The 20,826-nt window shown below is 40.5% G+C and overlaps 1 protein-coding gene across 2 annotated transcripts in view; it reads left to right on the top strand.

Moving 5' to 3' along the window:
* The window catches only part of grm7 (glutamate metabotropic receptor 7), a 119,430-nt gene that overhangs the window by 33,625 nt on the left and 64,979 nt on the right, over positions 1 to 20,826 (top strand). For both annotated transcript variants that reach the window (XM_061761222.1, XM_061761300.1), the window contains exon 2: positions 12,053 to 12,269. In XM_061761222.1, coding sequence (XP_061617206.1) covers positions 12,053 to 12,269 — 217 coding nt within the window. The remainder of the gene's footprint in view (positions 1 to 12,052; positions 12,270 to 20,826) is intronic.

A 20,826-nucleotide genomic window follows, 5' to 3' on the forward strand; every position in this document is an offset into this window, starting at 1 on the left:
TCACAAAAACCTGGCATTTGAAGGCGGGAGTGAAAACTTATTATATCCACTGTACATTGCACACTGAAGAAAGAGAGTACATTAAATATTTTCAATTCTAGCTGCAGTGTAAGCGGATGGTTCAGATTTGCCATGTTAATATGTTAGCAAGCGGCACGGTGGCCGACTGGTTAGAGCACCTGCCTCTCAGAGTTCTGAGGACCGGGGTACAATCCCCGGCCCCACCTATGTGGAGTTTGCATGTTCTCCCCATGCTTGCGTGGGTTTTCTCCGGGCACTCTGGTTTCCTCCCACATCCCAAAAACATGCATGGTAGGTTAACTGACAACTCTAAATTGCCCGCAGGTGTGAATGAGAGTGCAATTGGTTGTTTGTTTGTATGTGCCCTGCGATTGGCTGGCAACCAGTTCAGGGTGTACCCCGCCTCCTGCCCGATGATAGCTGGGATAGGCTCCAGCACGCCCGCGACCCTAGTGAGGAGAAGCAGCTCAGAAAATGGATGGATGGATATATTAGCATATGAGTAGCCTACTGTTATTAACAAAATAAAGCAAATAATGTCGTGCAGACACACATATACCCAACAGTACCCAACTGTAGCAGAATAAAATGTTCTCTGATTTGAGTCACTTTAAAGTAGATATAAATGAAGTAAAAATGGACTTAGACATTGAAGGGTAAATTGGCTTCATGTGTGTAAATACAAGTCAGGATTAACATTCACAGTTAAGCAGTAGCAAAGTCATTATTTTGAGCAGCACAAACATCAGTGCAAGAGATTCGCTGTTGTGTTGGTTGTAAAGTACTGCGCATGACTGGACTGAGCACTTAACACGCATGCAATTTTCCCGCAGATGTTTTGAGTGTTTACACAGTAACTAAAGAAATTTTCACATCGTTTATCGTGCGCGCCAACAACCAAACCGCAACTTTGCATTCATTTGAAACCAGAGTTGTGTGACTGTCTCCTGAGAGAGGCAGAAAGGAAGTCGTCGGTTGTGTGAGGTTACAGTGATAAAATGTAGCAAAAGGTAAATTTGAGTGAGAGACACAGATGGGCAGCAAAAGAGGGGGCGAGAGTGACGGAGATGGAGGAGGGAAAGCTGTCAGCTTCCAACACTGTATCGCCCTCCAACGTGTTGGCAGCGCCCTGCTCTGGTGCAAAGAGATTACCAAAGCTCAGCCTGAGGTTGCATGTATGGCCACAGTCATTTCCTCTGACCATCTGACAAATAACTGATGACTGAATCCAAACTACCTCATCTACAGTTTTGATTTAGCAGTGAAGTTTACTGTCCTTAAAGGCTTTATTTATCTGACGCGATCTTTTTTTTTTAATACATTTTTTTATTTTTTATAGAGTAAATTGACTCACCGCTACAAATAAATCTCAAAAATGAAATTCATTCCATTATGGGCAGGATGTGAACACTTATAAAATGCTTTCACAAGATGGCTTCTTGGCATCATCATTTTAGATCCTACTTACAGTGTGTATGTGTCATTGTGCTATAATGTTATGAGGACAATCTGTGCACAGGCAGCATGGGGTTCTGTCAGAACCCCACCGTCAGTTTTGCACCACTGCGAAAAGAATCCGAGAAGAGAAGCTGAGCGGTGACAAGATACACTCGGAGGCTAATCGTGCAGCAAATAAAGGCAAAGAGAGCCCTGCGCCGCTGGCTGCATTGTGGAGCGGCTCCAGCTCGATGTGCTCATGGGAAACATCTCGGTTCCGCTCCCCGGCGGTTCTTTTGGAACTTTCTGGTGTACAGCGGAACCATGCTGGACGATAGACTGTGCCTAATTTTTGACATGGTGTTTTCTTCTCAGTGTTGGCTTTAGTCTGCAAGAACACTCTTTCAAAGATTATTATTGGTTTTTTTTTTTTGCGTCTGCATTGTCATAGCGCTCTCTTTTATGTGGAGACAGCCTGTCTTGTCATATCTGCACCCTTTCCGGCTCTCAGAGGGCGAGGGTAGATGCTTGCTGTTCCCCCTCCACCCGCCACCCCTCCAAGTTGTCCCTTATGTTCCATAGTTCTCTTCAAATAACAATGTTTGTTTGTTTTCTGTGTGAGGCATCTGAGCGAAAAGAAGCTGCAGCCAGATGCATCTCCAAGTGTAAATGTGGGCTGTGTACACTCATCACCTCCATGTTTGCAGGGTAGTGAAGTTAAAGCACAAGCATTAATTGTGTCTCACCTTCCTTTAGAACGGCCGGTGGTGCTCGCGGGCGGCCGTATGTTGAAATGCAACAGAAAGGCCAAGGCGGACTAATTAACTTTGCTCAGCATTCACGCTGGCTGAGATGCGTAACCTTTACACAACCTCGCTTTGTCACCTCCCTGCAAACGTTCGGCTTGAAATTGTCAGTTAATCGCACCAATCATATTACAAAACACGGCTCCCACCTCACCTCCATCTTCCCTTTTTTTTTTTTTTAAATAGTTTTTTTTATATTCTTTCCCACTTTAGGCTTTACTAACAATTTTTTATTCAGGGCAGCTGCAGCACATTGCGCTAGTAAATCAATAAAACAGTGCCCCCTATAAGAGACCTTTGTGTTTTCCTTCCATCGATCCTGTCAGGACAGATGCATTGAAGAGCAAGGCAGGCGATTACCCTCAGCAATCCAAATGTTGATCTATACAGCAGATGACAGGTGCCAGACATCAACTGTGGGTAATTGTGATGCTGAAAGGGGGAATTGTTAATCCTTCTGTCTTGGCGTCCACTCTGTTGCCTGTGATTGGGTCATGAAAGGTGGAGTGGCACTGCATGTGGGCTGTCTGCAGGCACCACGGTCACCCTTTCACCTTGTTGCCAGTCATTGGGGATGAACATTTTCTGTAGTCAGCGTCACAGTGGGAGAGTTACTCTGTTCTACTCAGACATAGACACTTTTGGTATATGGATGCCAAGTGGAATTTGTCTAAAAACGAGTTACTTTTTCGGGGATGAGTTTTATTTTAAGTGTTATCAGACTAGTTTTTTTAAACTAAAAATAAGATAAATAGTCTTACAATTAGGAGTTAGGCAGATTCTTCAATTCCCCCCGCCCCCCAAAAAAGAGGTTTCAAACTGTTTCTTGACATTCCCGGTTAAAGTTTGCTGTTTTTTACACGTTGTGTATTTAAAACAACAACATAGCTGAGCTTTTAAGTCTGCTATTAGCATCTCTGTGGCACTGTTATAACTCTTTAAACAACAAATATTTGAACACATTAGACAGATAATATAACAATCAGCATGGGCGAACAATCCTCTGCGAAGAATGATTAATAGGGCAGAGGAGAGTTGCGACGCATCCTCTGGCTACATGTATATCCGTACATACATGGTAGGTTGATTGAAGACTCTAAATTGCCCGTAGCTGTGAATGTGAGTGCAAATGGTTGTTTGTTTATATGTGCCCTGCGATTGGCTGGCAACCGGTTCAGGGTGTACCCCGTCTCTCGCCTGAAGATAGCTGGGATAGGCTCCAGCACGCCCGCGGCCCGAGTGAGGATACAGAAAATGGATGGATGTATTGTACTGCCACCAGGTGGCCAAGGCACGCATACCAGAAGGAGCAGCATAATGACCATTTAATGGAAGCAAAACATGACAAACGGTTTAATTCTTTAAATTCTATTTAATTATGTAATTACTGTATGTTTTTATAAAAAAAAATATTTTACAGTACTATTTTACCTCAATAAAATAATTTTAAGTAAATGTTTCTTCTTTGAGGCTGTAATGGATTAATGAATTTACATTCAGTGGTGAAAGATGATTTAAGATACGAGTGCTTTGAGTTACGAAAGTGTTCACGGAAAGAATTAAACTCGTATCTTTTGGCTAAGAAAATGGAGCTCACCTTCCTGAGGTAGAGCAGTGATTTCTTATGAGATCTTCCTTCTGTAAACTTTGTACCTTGGCTCCTGTAAGGTTAGGAAACACTGAGGTAGAGGTCGAGGCCAGGGCTAAAGTTGTAAAATAAACAGTCATAGTGTGATTGAATTTTATTTTCGACTGGAGATGAGCTGTAAAGAAAAGCCGGTCATACTTCGAACGCATTTAAATACACTGTTATGAGCCAGGTTGCAGGACTTTGCGTAAATTCTAGTTTCTAGCGAAGGTGCATTCCATTTGCTCACCCAGACATCAAAGTTGTTCGTGGGAATGATACAAAACCCACAAATTAGTATTTTGAGGGAACATTATACCTATTTCATGTTACAACGATATTGTAGCCACAATTTAATTTTTGTCATGTCTGCTGCTGCGTGGTCCTGGAATAAATTTCAAATGGGCTATTTTCATGAGCCTCACGCAAGCTACCTGTGAATGCTCAGACCCCACGCCCCCCACACCCCCCGTGGTAACATTACATTACAGTTTGCAATGCAAGTTGTGTATTTTGACAAGGGACATTTTCTCAGTATTTTAAGACAGTTTTGTTATTACAACCTTTTCCATTCTGTTCATGAATAACAAGGAGTTTCAAAGAGTGCGGACATCCCCTACGGCTTTCACATTTGTCACCTCTGAAATCAGTAATTGAGTATAAGGTTACAATCTGGGATCTTAATCGCTAAAGGGAAGTAAAGGTAATTCTTTTGTTTCCATGGTCCAAACAGGATAACAAATTACTACCTGATTTGTGATTTAACATTTGAGATAAAAGAATATAAACCTGTTAAAAAAAAATGTTCTTTAAAAACAGGTTGCTACTCTGTGACATGACATTTTAGGGAACATCTGGAATTATGTACCCTTTATTATACACAGTTACTGCATCTGTAGTGGTACTGATTCTTGGCAATATTTTACTCTCGCTCTATACTTCTAGCCATTCAAATTGCCATTAATTCATTTTAACAACTGTTTTCTTGATAGCGTTCTAGACAATAATCCTACGAGATAATCATTGTAATCCATCCAAGAAATTTGATTTCAATCCCATTTGACACAAAAGGATTAGTAGTAGTACTTGTAGTTCATTAGTTGTCAGACATGGGCAAAGGTGTTTGATTGTAATCACACCTCTTTTGAGTTTACCTCAAGAGTTTAATTCTCACATATCAGTCCTTCCACAATCAACGGTCGCCACCTTCATTGGCCTGAGGTCAAAGCGATAATTTGAACGAAGGGGCGGATAACATGAATTTTTGGTGCTGAACAGAGGTGTCGATTCCTAGGGGATAAGGAGCGAGAGGAGACGAACTATATCAATAGGGTATGCTCCCAGAACAAAGGTAAAAGGACCGACATCGCGAGTGATTCTGGAGAGACAAATATTCACGCAGTTTAAGTTAGATTCAACGAACCGCTAACACCTTGTGATTCCGCCATAGCGTTTACTACCAAATGCATCAAATATATGACTCATTTGGTAAAGATGAGTCCTTTTAAATGCAAATCGTCCTTGTTGCTCCCTCTTTGAATCAGTCCAACAGATTGGGGGGGAGCACATATGCAAGTGACCTTTTTGTGGAGGTGTGATTTGAAAGACTTTGAGTCATCTTTAGCTTGAGATCGTCTGCTTCTCAATTTGCCAGCTTTGTGCGCTTGACCCACTTTGCGTTGTGGGTCAAAGCTATAGTGATCCCATTAGCTGGTTACTATGTCCTCAATTCCTGTGTTTCTCCAGTGTCAGGCTGCTTTTGATCACTGTAACACAAATTGATGGCTTTCATACATTGCTTTGATTAGACTGCATGATGAGTTACTACACTTTGTTCAAAAGAAATTGATGTTTGTGCATCCAGACGTCTTCAGGGAGGCGAGCATTTTGAACCCAGACGTTCCATGGCCCTCTTTCATAAATCAAAGTTTGTGTGTCCACCGCCATATTTAGCCATCACTGCAAGTAGACGTAAGAAAGATGGATGAAAGTCTACTCCTGACAGCGTTGATTGAAAAATTGTCAGCAAGTGCCACATGTGACAAAATATCCAGCAGAATTCAATACCAACTTCTGGAAATAGGAAAACTTGGTGTCTGCAGTGTAAAATATATGTGTGTGTGTGTGTGTTTCCTTCAAGATTGATCTTTTTTATTTTCTTTTTCTTTTTTTAAATTGTATTACAACCCCAATTACAATGAAGTTGGGACATTGTGTTAAACATAAATAAAAACAGAATAAAATGATTTGCGAATCATGTTCGACCTATATTTAATTGAATACACTACAAAGACAAGATATTTAATGTTCAAACTGATAAACTTTATTGTTTTTAGCAAATAATCATTAACTTATAATTTTATGGCTGCAACACGTTCCAAAAAAGATGAGACAGCGTCATGTTTACCACTGTGTTACATCACCTTTTCTTTTAACAACATTCAATAAACGTTTGGGAACTGACGACACTAATTGTTGAAGCTTTGTAGGTGGAATTCTTTCCTATTCTTGCTTGATGTACAGCTTCAGCTGTTCAACAGTCCGGGCTCTCCGTTGTCGTATTTTACGCTTTATCATGCGCCACACATTTTCAGTGGGAGACAGGTGTGGACTGCAGGCAGGCCAGTCTAGTACCCACACTCTTTTACTACGAAGCCACGCTGTTGTAACACGTGCAGAATGTGGTTTGGCATTGTCTTGCTGAAATAAGCAGGGGCGTCCAGGAAAAAGACGTTGCTTGGATGGCAGCATATGTTTCTCCAAAACCTGTATGTACCTTTCAGCATTAATGGTGCCTTCACAGATGTGTAAGTTACCCATGCCATTGGCACTAACACAGCCCCATACCATCACAGATGCTGGCGTTTGAACTTTGCGTCCAAAACAGTCCGGATGGTTCTTTTCCTCTTTGGCCCGGAGAACACAACGTCCACAATTTCCAAAAACAATTTGAAATGAGGACTCGTCGGACCACAGAACACTTTTCCACTTTGCATCAGTCCATCTTAGATGTGCCCGGGCCCAGAGAAGCCGGCGGCGTTTCTGGGTGTTGTTGATAAATGGCTTTTGCTTTGCATAGTAGAGTTTCAAGTGGCACGTACGGATGTAGCGCCGAACTGACATTGGTTTTCTGAAGTGTTCCTGAGCCCATGTGGTGATATCATTTACATATTGATGTAAGTTTTTGATGCAGTGCCGTCTGCGGGATCGAAGTTCACGGGCATTCAATGTTGGTTTTCGGCCTTGCCGCTTACATGCAGTGATTTCTCCAGATTCTCTGAACCTTTTGATGATTTTATGGACCGTAGATGATGCAATCCCTAAATTCCTTGCAATTCTACGTTGAGGAACATTGTCCTTAAACTGTTTGACTTTTTTCTCACGCACTTGTTCACAAAAAGGTGAAGCTCACCCCATCTTTGAACGACTGAGCAATTCAGGGAAGCTTCTTTTATCCCCAATCGTGGCACCCACCTGTTCCCAATTAGCCTGTTCACCTGTGGGATGTTCCAAACAGGTGTTTGATGAGCATTCCTCAACTTTCTCAGTCTTTTTTGCCACCTGTCTCAGCTTTTTTGGAACATGTTGCAACCATAAAATTCTAAGTTAATGATTATTTGCTAAAAACAATAACGTTTATCACTTTGAACATTAAATAGCTTGTCTGTGTAGTGTATTCAATTAAATATAGGTTGAACATGATTTGCAAATCTTTGTATTCTGTTTTTATTTATGTTTAACACAATGTCCCAACTTCATTGGAATTGGGGTTCTATTTAATGAGTGCCCAACAGGCCAATCTTCTTCCTCTGCCTTCTTTCACCTGTTGGACAATTATTTTCAATTATTTAAAACACGGGCTGCGTATTATAACACGTTGCATAGCATCTGTTGTTGTAAAAAAGTACAATTCTCATTAGCATTTTAGATTCTTGAAATTTTGGAGTTCAACAGAAAGGAGAAACAATCAGTGGTAGCTCGCGGAGTTTTTGCCGGGGGGCGCTAATAATATGCCAATATCAAGGTAGCGCTTGTACAGTTTAATCAGAAAATAACATTTTATGTAGTTATTTATGATCGTATTATTATTATTTCAATATTGCCTTATGTTGTTATTATGATGTTATGATGTTGAGTAATCAGTACAGCACTTTGTTAAAGCTGTAGTTGTTAAAGTGCTATATAAATAAAGTTGAGTTGAGTTTTAAAAATTTTTTACACGGCATTTCAATTGTGAAAGGCATTTCAAATTTTTTTTTTTTTTAATAAAAAAAAAGAAGCTAAATATAAACGCACTGTTACATACGCTAGCAAGGTTCAAACCCGCATCAACAAAATCATCAACAGCAAATCATCCACCTTTAAGGCTAGTGGTCCTCCCACTCAACCATATTGCCAGTGTTAACCCATGTAACTCATAATCGGTCACTAACGTTGCCTCGGCAATGCATTGTACATGACCCCGCCCCGAATGTCCCAATTTAACGAGACGGTAAACGGTGTCTGAACACAAACGAATGACTTACTCATTAACAGTATACTATATATACTATACTATATATTTATCCTACTCATCTAAAAATAAATATGCAGATAATCTGTAATATTTTTATTAAAATATTTCATTTTCATTTTTTAACTTTTTTAAAAATTATTATTATTATTTTTTTAATATAATTCTTATTCAATGTGACTCAGCTGACCGGTAGGGCAGCGCCACTGAAAAACGATATCAGGATTCTACGTGCTACATTGCTCCAGCATTGTCAGAAAATATTCTGGACTGCACCAGTCTTGGACACGTTGGTTTGGAGGTGTTCTTGATCCTAATCAAAGGTGAACTCCCGATTGATTCTAATCAGAATTGTGACCATGTGTCGTCTTTGCGGGGGAAAGCCGACATCAGTCCTTCCTCCTACGCTCGGCTGTGTTTTGATTCAGTGATAATTCACAGTGCAGGGAGAAAGATAAGCGATTCAGCTTTGATTGTAAAATTTTACTTTTTTAAATTATAAGACATATGGAAAGCATTATGAGTGGGAAATACAGCTGAAAACTACAATAGGTCATCATGTATAGGCGTAAAAACAAAACAAAATGCTAACTCACAATTAAGATATTTCCGGAAGGTTTATGGGGAAAAGTATTGTTTTGCATATTTGTGACAGTTTGATTGATTTAGCCTTTTGCACAATGAGATAATTTTCGTCGATTTGCATGTACACTCACTGCTGAGTTGACAGTATCAGCAGTTGGTCGATCGTGATAAATGAGTGTGATTAAAAAGCTGTTGTTAAGGGGGACAGCCACTGTTAACACATCGTTTCACAAAATGCTCACAAAAGCAGGTCAGGACTGGAGAAAAGTCCATTCTTGGCCTCAGAACTGCATTTGAAGTCCCTGTTAAGAATACATCTTAACTCAAACTCAACTTAATACATTTTAACCTTTTAGGTTGGGCCTATACATACTTTCTATGCTATAACTTCCATTTTTTTCCAGAGGAAATAATCGAAATTCCGTCAAACATCATTAAAGCCTTTATTATCTGTTCAAGAAATATCCTTTGTGTGGGCATCAGCAGTTGGAGTTCTAGGGGGAGGGCAGTCAAAAAATAATAATCTGAGGTCATTTAAACCCCTACTATGTAGTACTGAATTATGGGGATATCACGTTAAACTGTATTTCCCCATTTTAGTTTTCCTGATTTTTTTGTTTTTGTTTTTTGTTTTTTTATGGGGTCTGGCTAAAATGTCTCCCCGTGACGTACTTTGGCATCTGGCATGAGTCCACCCTCCCCACTCAGTAATAACCATTCCTTCGCATCAATAGTTATCCAGAGCAATTGCAAGTTACTATTACAAGGCCCACTTTGGGCGTGCAGTTAGCTAGCTATGCCTACACCCCGCAAATCCCTGGATGCCACAATTTACATAATAGCTCAGTGTCATTATTTAAATTCTCAACCGAGGACGAGATGCCGTGGATGAGCCCGCTGCCCGTCTGCTACCGGGAGGAGCAGCAGTTAGCTGGTGAGCTAGCTGGTGAGCTTGCCGGTGGATAGCGTCTCTTGTTGTGCTGTGGAAAGCCCCACAATGACCCTGCGGGACATATTCCAGCCGCTTTTAGCGGATAAATTTACCCCTTTCCAATGTGTAGGTATTAGATGTAGGGATGTGTAGGTATTAGAAAGATGCATTTCTCTGGTTGTAGTAGTTGTATTTGATTGACAGTTAACAGCTGAGTAGGGTGTGATTTTTAGCGCATTCAGTGGACACACTCACAGCATTTGAGAGCAGACAACGATTTGATTTATCATGATTTTGAAGTCACATTTTATACACTTGAGGATTTTTTTTAATCATTTGAATTTGTCAGGGTTGTTAACAACACTCGTCTCTGTGGTGTGTCATTAAAAAACAAAAACAATGCATATCGTGCTGTTAGTTCATTTAATGAGCTTCAGTTCCTGGAAGAATACGACTTGTTGAATTCTCTAAGTTTTAATGTTCCATTGAAATATTGTTATCACGGTGTAAGAAGGCATTTGTGAATGTCTTTCAATGCATACTAAGGGAGAAATGTGGCTCAGAAAATCAGCCATTAAACAAATCATTTGACTTTTCAATGTGATCCTCTATCTCGTGTTGAAGACCAATCTCTGGAGACATACTGCCTTTCAATGAGTGCATATGAGACTGTGCAGCTTCTCTTCCTGACAAGCAGTGAAGACAAGTCCCTTCAATTATTCTTCAGTGACGTGAGAAGCATTTGACAATAGCCGCACGTGCCTCAGTAAAAGAACGCTTACTTACATTAGGAATATCCTGGACAAGCTCACATGATCATTTATTGATGTAGCAAAACATGAATTGAACATTTGATTCGCAAGCTAGTTTGTCAACCCGTCCTCTAGTGGGAGCAGCGAAACATGCATTTAATTGATGTTCAACTGATATACAGTACATGTGCAAGGCCCATGTTTAAGTTGTGAAAAATGAGCAACAACTTCCTACCCGTTCATGGTTTAAATTTGAATTTATTTCTTATTTCTTATACTTTCATTCTTTTTACATCCAGAGATGAGATGTCAAAGTGGAGTATTGTAACCCTTGGCAAGAGAATACTTTTGCAGAGCAGATCCAATATTCTTGCAGATGTCGATACAAGCTAAAAGTGTCAGTACGCCTAAAAATTATTTTTCACATAACTTCCAATTCGACAGAATGTATCCATATTTGATAATGATCGTGAACTATGCAGAGTTCTTAAGGTACATAAAAAAAGTCTTGCAAGCAAGATAGATTGACAAAAAAATAAAAGATGTGTATGAAAATGGCAGATTTAATCATATCTATAGGTGTGAATGAATATAATTTAATATTTACATTAGTTGTTGTAACCAACTAGTCGATGCATCGACTTTACTCCTCAACGTTTATAGCTTGAAGACGATTAAACCACGTATTTTGGCATTAACAACACTGGCACAACGCTGAAATCAACAAGTGGTGGTTTTGCGCTGCAAACGAGCAGCAGTACCTCAAGTGTGTGGCAATATTTGAATATAAATTAGATCGGGACCAAGTCTGTCCTCAAATATAATAAATACACACCCATCTGAAAAGGCAACCGCTACCGCTAGCTGACGAGCAGCCTTAAATCCTCACGTCAGCCGTCAGCGAATTCACCAAACGCCCTCTTGTAACTATAATAAGATGAGCCAATATACTGTAACTATGCAACCGAGTATGACAGGGAGAATGAGTGAGCCAACTTGTGTTTGGAGGGGCGCACCGCGAGTTGACAAGTGAAAAAAATACCAATGACGTCATCGATTAATCAAAGTCGACTCAACTATTATCACCTTTGTCGATTACAAAAAAAAATCTGGAGTCTTTCAACCCCTAATTTACATTGCAGTCAATAACTAAACTGAGGGTGTAAGGAATCATACCACTGTTGTGATCCAGAGAATGTTGCCTATTATAGCTCCACCCACATTTAACCACCCTGAGTGCAGTTGCCAGGCAACCATGGGGACTCAAGCAAGTGCTTTCCAAGAAACAGTTCAAGGCATAAGTCACACTTATCAGGATGACAAGCTCAAATTACAATTGACCCTTCCTGGAGTCAACGTTCTCTTCTTCTCCTCTTCAAGATTCCACAGATCAGCTATGCATCAACAGCTCCGGAGTTGAGTGATGACAGGCGCTACGACTTCTTCTCAAGGGTGGTTCCTCCAGACTCCTTCCAGGCCCAGGCCATGGTTGACATAATCCGAGCAATGGGCTGGAGTTACGTCTCCACCATCGCCTCCGAGGGCAGCTATGGAGAAAAAGGAGTGGAGGCCTTCACGCAACTCTCCAAAGAAGCAGGTGAGCCGTCTATTAAGAGCCCTGGAAACCCCAAAAGTTTTTTTTTCTTCTTCCTAAAACACCTTTGTGTGATTTAAAACATGCTTGTGCCTTTTTCACTCAGCTGAAAAATGCTATCTTGCATTTCCAATTCATCTTAACATTCCTTGTTTTGGGAGGATGAATAATTGATGTTTGGCAATGTGTGCCTGGGACCCCCAGTGAGTTGCAAAGTGTTACTGCAGATGTAGACAGAGAAGAGACTTGTAGAGAAAATCTCACATCACAATAATGAGCGTTGCTTTTTTATTTATTATTATTATTTTTTTATGTTACCAATGTAGCTTTTCACAGCCGCAAAACACATGAGGAGTTGTGTGAAAATGTCTGAAGTATTTTCTTTGGACAAGAGGGAAGAGAGAATTTGGCACGAGTTTTGTGTTTTCCTGTCCCCTTTCTGTTTTGCTCATCCTCATCCCTTTTTTTCCTTTTGTGTATCGCGGCTACTGAGCGTACTCGACTGAGAATGGTAATGATAGTCAGTGATCTTGGTGCTCAGCCAGCACAAACCACTTTAGTTGCTTGTATGAGGCAGCAGGCCTTTAGATTTTTCATCTTTTTAGAGAAGAAGGTTACCCCTTTTGGCAAGGGTCTCCGTTCTCGAAGATGCAATTGAAATCAATTCAGCCAAAGCCCTGATTGATACAATTTTGAAACTACAAATACTTTAGGAGACAAAAACTGGTAATACAATATATATGATATATAATTCAATATATATGATATATAATACTATAAACTGAAACAACCCTTTTGTATGTTAAGCATACACAAATTTCAGAAATGCAAGTCTATCCTTCGTTGTACGTCGTGCATTTCATGTTTGAAATGGTTTAAGTAGAGTGACGCTTCTGAAAGCAGCTCATGAAGATGTTTTTGAGCCATCACATTTTAAACTGAAATCGGCATAATTCATAGGATACATACAATTACATACATACGATTGTGACGTGTCAATCAACAGCGCAAAACATTACCTTCATAATCCTCGTTTGTCAGTAGTGGGTTTATTTAAACAGTCAGCTCCATTTTTGATGGTGTTTTGACTCGTGTGCTGAAGTGATAGCAGATCATGTGAATTGACAGATGTACGACAGTATGTAAGCCACGTGACTTGCATGTGTTTGCGTTGTTTCATTCATAATGTTTTTATCCACATATTAATGTGATTTTGTGTGTGTGTGTAATTTGATGGAAGGACGAGATAGAGTTAAGGGTCTATCTGTCTTTACTGTAAGCTTTACTCCTGTGATTGGTGGTCAGTCCCTGTGACCCTGCACAGGCTCAGCACTATATACTGTAGGATAAAAATGGATGGCTAGATGGATGAGATAAGGCTGAAGTCTCATCAGCTTTGGCAGTATAGCCACTGCACAGTGTTTTGCCTCAGCTGGGTTGACCCAACAAATAACTACATCATTGCCCTTGGTTAGTTTCGTGAAGACTAAGTTAGATCACTTCATATTGAACAAAATACAAATAATACAGCATCTTGAAATCTAATTATGACGGGTCACCAACATGGCCATTGCTACCCTCCCACCAGTGATGGGACATTGTGATTTCCGAGGAATGTTGTAGAAGTGATCATTTGGTAAACACTTGCAGAGATTTTTTTCGAAAGAAAGTGTTGCACATTGATATTTACTGTAATTTCTCATGCATAATGTGCACCCCTGTATAATACGCACCCCCAAGTTGACCTCAAAATTCTGAAAAACCTTTCTACCTATGTATAAAGCATTTTTACACTGCATGTTTTTGCTTCTACCCATATGATCGAAGCATAAAATATTATCTTTTGTTAGTTTTTGAAAATAATTATTCTGAAGTTAAGCACTTTATTTGAGCACGTAATACTTTCTTCATACTTACTTGCTCTTATTTTGAAATTCACAACCCTACTTTTATTTAGTAAATGAGAAAACACAGAGTTGTGCTCATATGTTTGATTACCGAGGCAGAATTTGTAAGATGAGTACAATTCTTTAAAGAAAACATGAAGGACCAGGCGAAACACATTTAATTTTATTTTAATGGGATTCAAATTAAACTGTCAAGCATTTCAGTAAAGCATTATCATTAAACAAAACATAAACATAAAGAAATTAATAATGGTTGTTGTTCAGTCATCAGTCGTTTTAAAAAATTAAATAAAAAATGTCACAAATTCTGCCTGGGTATGTAAACTTATGAGCACAGCTGTACAAATATGCAGGCATATATACTCCTGTCATATTGGAATGGAAGTGCAGGCTACACCTTTTTAATAACCTCTAGATGGCGGTGGCATATTGGAATGAAAGTGTGCAGCTTTTTAATAACATCTAGATGGGGGCATACATTTATGAAATGTGAAGGTTTTTTTCATTTTCCCCTACACCTTTGTATAACGCTATTGACTTTTGACAATTTTTAGGGGGATAAAATGTGCATTGTACACGAGAAAGTTCGGCACTTGTTTCATACCTTGTTAAATCATTGTCTAATAATTATTGTGAGAAATCATTAAATCATTAGTTATTATTAATAATACATCGTTAATGTTTTTTAGCAAATGTTTTATTTTCAAAGTGTGTATCAATCTGGGAGCCCTTTGCATTGATCGGTACTGAAAAAGTAGCTTTCAGTTTAAAAAAAAAAAAAAAGGTTGGGGATCACTGTTTGATATAATATTAATATTGTATAATGTATATACAGTAAATTGATTAAAACATAAAAGACAATCTGTGATTGCAACTGCAACCTTGTGAAAATAAGCGCTACCAAAAATGGATGGATGAAGAATTGGAAATAATCAAAAGAAATCAGTGATGTGGTTTCGATAGGGCAGCACAGTGTCCTCGTGGTAAGCACTGCATCTGCCTCACAGTTCTGAGGATTTACGTTCGAATCTTGGCTCAGTTTGTAGAGTTTGTACGTTCTCTCTGTTCTTGTGCGGGTTCCCCCCAGGTTTTTCCTACATTGCCGAACATTCATCTTCAGTTGATTGAAGACTCGAAATTTCACAGGCGATTGTAAATTGATGGATGGATGGATTGAATAATCTACAATTGTCCATCAACGAAAGACCTGCTTTAGAGGCACAACAACAAGAGCTTGGGGTGCGTTGTTACCCACCTCCGCCTGAGAGCGTCCCGATCCACTCGGTAAACCACCAGGGAGGGATCACCGTCCGTCTCTTGCATCACAATAATGTGCGCGAACCTCAAACATGGAAAAACGAAGTAATGAAACCCTGCAGGCACTGATCAGAAGTCCAACATGCATTAATATTTTAGTTGTGTACGTTCACATCTAGTGTGATCACTCATTAAAACTTGAAGATGCTGTTTGCAGCTCTGTAATATACGTCAAGTGACAGACAGACTCACAGAGTGAGAGAAAGGATAGAATTCCGGATAAAATCTCCTGATTTAATACTTATTTTGAAAGTTTCAATTCCCCCTAGATCCTGAGGAACACAGCTTCTCCCTGCTTGCTTTCTCAGAGACATATCTTATGGATTTTGTTTAAATACATTGCACAGAGCAGTAAAAAAAACTACAATCCCAATTCCAATGAAGTTGGGATATTGTGTTAAACATAAATAAAAACAGAATACAATGATTTGCAAATCATGTTAAACCTATATTTAATTGAATACACTACAAAGACAAGATAATTAATGTTCAAACTGATAAACGTTATTGTTTCAGCAAATAATCATTAACTTAGAATATTATGGCTGCAACACGTTCCAAAAAAGTTGGGAGAGGTGGCAAAAAAGACTCAGAAAGTTGAGGAATGCTCATCAAACACCTGTTTGGAACATCCCACAGGTGAACAGGCTAATTTGGAACAGGTGCGTGCCATGATTGGGTATAAAAGGAGCTTCCCTGAATTGCTCAGTCATTCACAAGCAAAGATGGGGCGAGGTTCACCTCTTTGTGAACAAGTGCGTGAGAAACTAGTCGAACAGTTTAAGGACAATGTTCCACAACGTACAATTGCAAAGAATTTAGGGATTTCATCATCTACGGTCCATAATATCATCAAGAGGTTCAGAGAATCTGGAGAAATCACTCCATGTAAGCGGCAAGGCCGATAACCAACATTGAATGCCCGTGACCTTCGATCCCTCAGGCGGCACTGCATTAAAAACCGACATCAATCTGTAAAGGATATCACCACATGGGCTCAGGAACACTTCAGACCACCCGGACTGTTATGGACGCAAAGTTCAAAAGCCAGCATCTGTGATGATATGGGGCTGTGTTAGTGCCAATGGCATGGGTAACTTACACATTTTTGAAGGCACCATTAATGCTGAAAGGTAGATACAGGTTTTGGAGAAACATATGCTGCCATCCAAGCAACGTCTTTTTCATGGACGCCCCTGCTTATTTCAGCAAGACAATGCCAAACGACATTCTGCACGTGTTACAACAACGTGGCGTCGGAGTAAAAGAGTGTGGGTACTAGACTGGCCTGCCTGCAGTCCAGACCTGTCTCATATTGAAACTGTGTGGCGCATTATGAAGCGTAAAATACGACCACGGACAACCCGGACTGTTGAACAGCTGAAGCTATACATCAAGCAAGAATGGGAAAGAATTCCACCTACAAAGCTTCAACAATTAGTGTCCTCAGTTCCAAAACGTTTATTGAATGTTGTTCAAAGTAAAGGTGATGTAACACAGTGGTAAACATGACCCTGTCCCAGCTTTTTTGGAACGTGTTGCAGCAATAAAATTCTAAGTTAATGATTGTTTGCTAAAAACAATGAAGTTTTTTTCAGTTTGAACATTAAATATCTTGTCTTTTTAGTGTATTCAATTAAATATAGGTTGAACATTATTTGCAAATCCTAGTATTCTGTTTTTATTTATGTTTAACACAACGTCCCAACCCAACGTCCCAACCCCCTGATACGGGCTGTTCGGTCCCTGTACAACCGGAGTCAGAGTTTGGTCCGCATATCCAGCAGTAAGTCGGACTCGTTTCCGGTGAGGGTTGGACTCCGCCAAGGCTGCCCTTTGTCACCGATTCTGTTCATAACTTTTATGGACAGAATCTCTAGGCGCAGCCGAGGCGTAGAGGGGGTCCGGTTTGGTGGCCTCAGTATTGCATCTCTGCTTTTTGCAGATGATGTGGTTCTGTTGGCTTCATCAAGCCGTGACCTCCAACTCTCATTGGAGCAGTTCGCAGCCGAGTGTGAAGCGGCTGGGATGAGAATCAGCACCTCCAAATCTGAGACCATGGTCCTCAGTCGGAAAGTATTGTTCACGAGTGAGGGAAGAATGGAACGGGAGATCGACAGGCGGATCGGTGCAGCATCTGCAGTGATGCGGACTTTGTATCGATCCATTGTGGTAAAGATGGAGCTAAGCCGAAAGGCGAAGCTCTAGATTTACCGGTCGATCTACGTTCCTACCCTCACCTATGGTCACGAGCTGTGGGTCGTGACCGAAAGAAAGAGATCCCGGATACAAGCGGCCGAAATGAGTTCCCTCCGCAGGATGTCCGGGCTCTCCCTTAGAGAGAGGGTGAGAAACTCGGTCATCCGGGAGGATCTCAGAGTAGAGCCGTTGCTCCTTCACATCGAGAGGAGCCAGATGAGGTGGCTGGGGCATCTGATTCGGATGCCTCCCAGACGCCTCCCTGGTGAGCTGTTCCGGGCACGTCCCACTGGGAGGAGACCCCGGGGACAACCCAGGACACGCTGGAGAGACTTCATCCTTCGGCTGGCCTGGGAACGCCTCGGGATCCCCCCCGGAAGAGATGGATGAAGTGGCTGGGGAAAGGGAAGTCTGGGCGTCCCTGCTAAAGGTACTGCCCCTGCGACCTGACCTCGGATAAGCGGTAGAAAATGGATGGATGGATGGATGGACAACGTCCCAACTTCATTGGAATTGGGGTTGTATTATTATTGTGACTTCAACAGCTATGTAGCGGGAACGGAATAATAGTGCAGTTGTTGACTCATCCTTTTGCCGCTAAGCAGCAGTCATTTTTGCATATTTTGTATTCAAATACAAATGGGAATTATTTGCTTTAAAGAAAACCCTTTAGAGTACCCCAGGCATCTTATCTTAAAAAAAAAACACATTAATTATGCAAGCGCATTTCACAGGATTCATTCACATGCTTTTTGCACCAAAGCTCAGTGAAATCAGTCAAAACAGAAGTAAACATCAAAGTAAATGTTAATATTTACCACTGACACGCCATAAGAGACGTTGCAGTGGTAACAAACATTGTGATGCATCGTATTGTTGATTCTTATGGTACAGTAGGCCCAGCTGTAGACCACCGTAAGAGTCAACAATACGATACATCACAATGGTGGCTACTGAGTAGGGATACACCAACACTTATCATTATTGTCACTTTCTGATGAGAATCCTGTACGTGCTGCTGCATGCTTTATGATGAGATTGTCCTTTAAATGTGACGTGAATCTTGCTTTTTGTCCGTCAACACTGCTTTTCTAAACAGACAGTGAAAACATGCTTCGTTATTTTCAATGACTGGCTGCTGGACTATTAACTGCTTGAGTCACAACAAGGTTAAGATTAAGACAAGAGCTGATCATTGTTTTAGTTTACTGTAGCAAAGAAAATGCAGACAACCTCAGATAATGATGGCAAAGTTTGTTCTAAAAAACATTTCTGCTAAACTAAGTGCAAATGATGTCTGTACATGGTTGGGTTTGTAAAATCGTTATTAAGTCATTCACTGCCGTGGATGTTTATATTTGTCATCTGGAGTCCAAGCATTTACTGCCACAGGTGTACAGTATATTGGTCAAGCACATTTTTCAGCTACACGTGAAAGAGGGTCTTGCCCATCTTGTCTGTGAAATTCAGGTTTGTAACTACTGTAATGACAAACAGATCCCTGTAGATGGCGGTGTTGCATTGCTTTGGATTGGAGATCAGCACAGCTTTTGAGTTGAAGATAAAGATTAGAGGGTGAATCTCAGCTTGTCCCGTCGAATATGAGGGTGAGAAATACCAACGTGGGAAGTGAGACAAGTTTAGGCAAATGACGCTCGAACAGATTATGCATATGTATGGTATAAGCAGAATATGTATCTGTCTCATTCGGTTGTTGAAAGTGTATGTCATGATTCTTAGCTGAACTTGAGACGTGTGATAATTCATTCGCTTTCTTAGTTGTATATCTGTGAATGAATTATTTTTTTTTGCAATCAAGAGCCCTTTCTCAGCCTTGTTTCTCTTATTTTATAGTTTGAGGTGTCACAAAAGAAAAAAATATCTGCTTGACATACTGTATGCAAATAATTGCAAATACCGGTATTTAATTAACCATATCATCTTATCTTCAGACTGTTTTTATTTTTATTTTATGCCTTACTATGGTTTTCTTCTTCAGTCACGTAGCAGTCAGTACATTTTCAACAAGGATGCATCTTCCCTCGTGATGCAATCACTTGCAAAAAAAACTGGATAATCTCAAATGCATGTGCAAATATTGAATATGATTCTCTCGGATTGTAAAACGTGACTTCCTGTATTTTGCTGTGAGCACACATTTCCAGACAACACTAGAGCGAGTAGAAGACATGGTTATTATTGTAGCATCCGTGCACACTGATGTACGAGACCTTGAGACGTTTTTTTGCGGCCGGTCTATTTGTAAATGTCAAAGGCATTAGTAGGATTCTCACTTCACCACTTCAAGGAGAACCATCCTGCGGACTAATGCAATATGGCTGCCCATTTCCTCCAGCCAAGTTTAGAGTGACGGTCAGCGTGTATTGATCTCTGCTTTTATCTGATTCACTTTTTTTCCATTTTTTGCTTGGTTTAGGCACTATTTCCCGCGTACCTTCATCCTGGCTGCAGGTGAATCTTGCAGAGATAGATCTTGTTTGTGTGTGTGTGTTTTTTTCTTTTTTTTTTCTTTACCGTCTGCCTGGCCTGGACTACATTTGAGGAAGGCCTCCCACAGGGCATCGCAGTTGAATTGATTGTCGCAAGTTGCCAATTTGCTGGAGGAGAAGGAGGCGGGATGTTAGTTAGCAGTTGCAGTGATCTGGGGAGCAAGCCAGATGTATCTGAAAATAGTGTAAAATAGAGCATGCTATTTTTTGCATGACCCCGTGGCAGAGGCAAGTCTCCCACTGGCAGAGGAACAACATGCAGGATATAGACGGATGCGATGAACATGGATGTCAGCTCATTTGATATGCTCCCATTTATTCATGATGAGACGAAGGGAAAAGCTTGCCCTTTTTTCCACTGTCAAGGTGATAAATATAATTTCAGCACTCGGGCTCCCGCAGAGGTTTAGCTTCTCAGGGAGTTGAATAGGGTAGCGGGAGGTCAAATCCATTGAGAGCCTTCAATTTTAAGGGGATTTGTATTTCGAGAAGCAAAACGGTGAAAGTTGATTCTTTGGCCTGGGCAAGCATTTTCCTATCTGAGGGCACGGAGGATGAGGATGAATAATTGAGACAGTTTAATGCGCTGCAGGACCTATGGCACCGATGACAAATACGCTGCGAATT

Source organism: Phyllopteryx taeniolatus, chromosome 1, assembly GCF_024500385.1.
Source record: "Phyllopteryx taeniolatus isolate TA_2022b chromosome 1, UOR_Ptae_1.2, whole genome shotgun sequence".
Taxonomy (NCBI): Eukaryota; Metazoa; Chordata; class Actinopteri; order Syngnathiformes; family Syngnathidae; genus Phyllopteryx; species Phyllopteryx taeniolatus.